This window comes from Primulina eburnea, chromosome 14, assembly GCF_022965805.1.
Source record: "Primulina eburnea isolate SZY01 chromosome 14, ASM2296580v1, whole genome shotgun sequence".
Lineage (NCBI taxonomy): Eukaryota > Viridiplantae > Streptophyta > Magnoliopsida > Lamiales > Gesneriaceae > Primulina > Primulina eburnea.
In genome coordinates, this window is record NC_133114.1 from 16,363,595 (window position 1) to 16,367,343 (window position 3,749).

The following is a 3,749-nucleotide window of genomic DNA, read 5'->3' on the forward strand; positions in this document are numbered from 1 at the left end:
AAAGACTCATAACAGCCCAACTATGGCAAATGGTGAGTGCAAAAACGAGGAGTTGCCATCTTCTCAAGGATTCATGAAGATGGACACTGTGTTACAGAGAGTGTTCAAAGGATCTTGATTTTCCACAGCAACTGATCCAGACTCTTCTGACAAGAATACAAGATACATTGGCTCACGCTTTCTAGTTCAGCTCAAAGAATCTCATTTTCGCCCAAACAAGCATAAAACTAAGTTAAATGGCACGTTAAACATTGTTCCAACATTTTGTTGTGGTTAACCAAACAGCAAGACTAGAATTAATGCAAACAACATAGACCCGAAATCAAGACCTTATGTTATGCTTCATATCTTTCGCAACAGAAGAAACAGCTTCTGGTCGACTTTAAACTTGTGCACCTTCAGGGGATCACCTCTCAGCAGCAATTGAAGGCCTCCAAATGAAACATAGACAGCCCTATCACAAATCAAAGATCAGATTGATTGCTCAATGAACAAGAGCTGAACAAATCATAATGCCGATGAAAAAGCAAAGCAGCTGGTTGTTAATGTATAATTTGCTTCATGTAAGGATTAGGTTATTTTCATTAGAAATACTCTATTTTTAAGCTATAGTTATGAATACAGAAAGTATCCTGAGAAAAATATAATTATAAATTTCCTGTTTAAAATAAGAACATGAAATTCATGACTCCTGTTAAATTAAAAGCACTTGAAATTTTTTTAATATCATAAACAAAATGAAAGATACGAAATACACGTCAAGATCCTTCGATTCAAAGACAACTCAATAAAAAATGAAGCAATTTGGTCTCTGACTTCCAACCTCTCACTTAAACAGCTGATTGAATTATATGGCAAACACAATAACTTATTTTGAACAAAGAGGTGCTACGACATACACTTTAGCATCACTGTTTCCATCATCAGTCTTTACTTGAACTTCTGACATTTTATACAGAAGGCCATGCATCACATACTCAAATTTGTCTGCAAGTGATTTTTGTTTTCCCTGCAAATGGACGATATGACCATAAATGAAAGCAAGAGGCTTGAACAATAACAATGCCCTTGACGATGTTGACAAATTTTTACTTTAGAATGAATCCGAACAAAGTCCAAGAATAATGTAACAAGAACCACTCCGGATTGCAACTCCTTAAATTTACAGAAAAAGAAAACAAACAAAGGATCACCAAATAAATCACAAGCCTTGTAACAAACTCTTCTTCGCAGATGTTCGAACACACAAAATTGATAATCCTGAAGAACCGTCTATTGATGTATATGTTCCCAACTTGAAAATTCGGTAATACAGTTCTACAAACCAACCACATTTACCATCACAAACAAGAAATGCAGCATTCATCCAGCAGATGATGAAATATAAAAGAAATCCACCAATCAAGAAATCGGATACATTATCTTCGCAGAACTAATATGGTGAACATATAGAATTTCCTCAAATTTTCCAATCGAGACAGAGTGAGAATCAAACAAGAGTACCTCAGGAAAGTAGCTTGTAACAGCCGAACCATCCATCAACAGAGTGTTAGTTATCACCATTCGGTATTTCTCACCCGGGAGCATAGGATATATTTCTTTGTTCACATCTAACTCTAGATAAAACTCCTCAACTTCACTTCTTGCCATGATACGCGAAACTGAAAAATAATTCAAACCCATTAGCTAACCCTCTGCTTTTTATCCTAGCAACTGCAACATATATAAAAGTCTCATTAACTGAAACAAAATACCACAATCAAAAGTGAAAGTAGAGAGTGAGAGAGAAAGCAAAGTTTTCACTACCCTTGTCGTATACAACTTGATTATCCACTTGATGGACCTTGATTATCTCGTCAAAGTAAAACTCCGCCATTGCTCTGCAACCTTAATGCATATCAAAACGAAGGACAGAAAATTTCAACATTTGACGAGAATATTCTGGATTTTTTCATACGATTTCTTGGAAATAATCAATGTTACTTACAGATGGAAGGGTCTTGCAAGAGAGGGAGGCCGAGGTTTAGGGTTTTTAACGTTTCCCAATTCAGCTTCGAAATTTCACGGGTGAAGTAGGAATATTTTATTTTATTTTTAAAAAATATTTTAGTGGGGTTCAACGTGATTTCTCCATAATAATAAATTAATAAATAACCTGATTTTATTTTTTAAGAAAAACCCAGTTAACAGCCTCAAAGAGTGCTGAAAATATTTTCTCCGGTTTACATGATTTTCGTTGATTTACAAGTTATTGTATTATGTTCGAAGGTTTGCCTAGTGTACATCCGAAAGATAGTGGTTGTGACTTCCCATTAACAAAAAGAAAACAAAAATGCTAAAAATAATGACTGGAGAGGGATTTAAATCAATGAACAATAGCCGAAGTTCATTTCATCATAAAGAGGGATGTCAATCAATGAACCAACAATCCCAGTCCAGCCGCGAGGAACAACATTACATTCCACATTCGAGAAAGGTGAGGAAAAGATAACAGAGGATGCATACAAACCTAGAAAAATATATATGTCAGAATGTTAAAGCCAAATCTGCTTCGAGGCGATCAAAAAGGAAAAGAAACTAAAAGACGAATGCAAATACTAGAAACATAGCAGGATGGATATTCCGCGATGCACGCTTTCAAGCAACATCATAGTAATCCGATTAGTTTTGAAAATAGCTTGCTTGAATACGGAGAAGCTAAATGCATTGCATACTTGTTGGAACACAAGACATATAAGATCATTAGTTTGAAGGTCGAATCCAACGAATTAAAGAAATCCTTGAATCAGTTAAAACAAATCTTCTAGGATATCCAAATCCAGAATGTGAGATTGTACTCTTTAGATAACCTTCAGTTTATCGTTCACCGACTGAAAGCATAATAGAGAATCTTGAAGGTTCTATTAGTATGCATGATTTTGCTCGAGAAATTGTGTGAATTGGGTGGGCAATTTCCCAGGCAGAGATATGTTTTTTTCCCTGTGGGTGCTGCTGACTGGGTAGAATGAACCCAAGAAAGATGGTCTACACACTTGAAAAGAACATATGTTGGTGGAGCACTAGAAGGGCTTCCGGCATGGGCACTCCGATGCTCAAGTCAGTCAAGTATGCACACAAAGAAAAAAAAGTGCTTTTAAGAAAATATAGAGCGAGTGTTTGTGAGAATGAAAGTGTAATCCCCGATTTATCTTTTCTGGGGTATTATAGGGTACCAGAGTCGATGACCACTTCGAGATGCGTGGGTATTGGCCACAATGTAAGGACATGGATGATGTCTTGGCTTTCGAATTATCTGAGATCATGGAAGGAAACATGCCCCTTGATTATCGATGGATATGTTCTATGATTAATTGACTTAGTCTTCTTGTGTTGCCCGACCGATTGAGGCCATCGGGCTGGGCTTGTATAAGTTGTTAATGGTCTGATAGGCTTCCTGGGTTTATGTGTGCCGATGGTGGTTTAAAAAAGATTATCTTTCTTTATTCGGGTTGACTTCCACCCAGTCTGCTCTTGCATTCCCGGTACCAGTTCTAGGTTGATGCGTGCCCGTGGTGGTTTGAACAAGGTGCTCTTTCTTTACCCAGATTGGATTCCACCAAATCTTCTCTTGGCTTCCTGGGAGCAGCTCTAGTTATATGTCTTTCTTCCCCCGGTTGAGTTCAAGGATGACTTGGGCCCTTTCTGGAATATCACAACTCCCTCCTTAAATAGTCGGGCTAGATTTCTACTCTCTTTCTCGAGTGGTCGGA

General features: G+C 37.3%; 1 protein-coding gene across 3 annotated transcripts; it reads right to left on the minus strand.

Annotated features, from left to right (window-relative positions):
- Positions 1–204: 204 nt before the first annotated feature.
- LOC140812269 (DNA-directed RNA polymerases II and V subunit 8A-like) lies at positions 205–2,062 on the minus strand. 3 transcript variants are annotated; one of them, XM_073170503.1, is made up of 6 exons: positions 1,988–2,036; positions 1,807–1,887; positions 1,504–1,661; positions 1,194–1,317; positions 900–1,009; positions 205–454 (listed from the first exon to the last, which is right to left on the minus strand). In XM_073170503.1, the coding sequence occupies exons 3-6, from the start codon at positions 1,533–1,535 to the stop codon at positions 343–345; spliced, it is 378 nt and encodes a 125-aa protein (XP_073026604.1). In that variant the 5' UTR covers positions 1,536–1,661; positions 1,807–1,887; positions 1,988–2,036; the 3' UTR covers positions 205–342. The 3 variants fall into 3 exon arrangements, with proteins under 3 accessions (XP_073026604.1, XP_073026602.1, XP_073026603.1); XM_073170501.1 differs by lacking the exon at positions 1,194–1,317 and having other exon boundaries at positions 1,988–2,062; XM_073170502.1 differs by lacking the exon at positions 1,194–1,317 and having other exon boundaries at positions 1,807–1,880; positions 1,988–2,006.
- Positions 2,063–3,749: the final 1,687 nt, after the last annotated feature.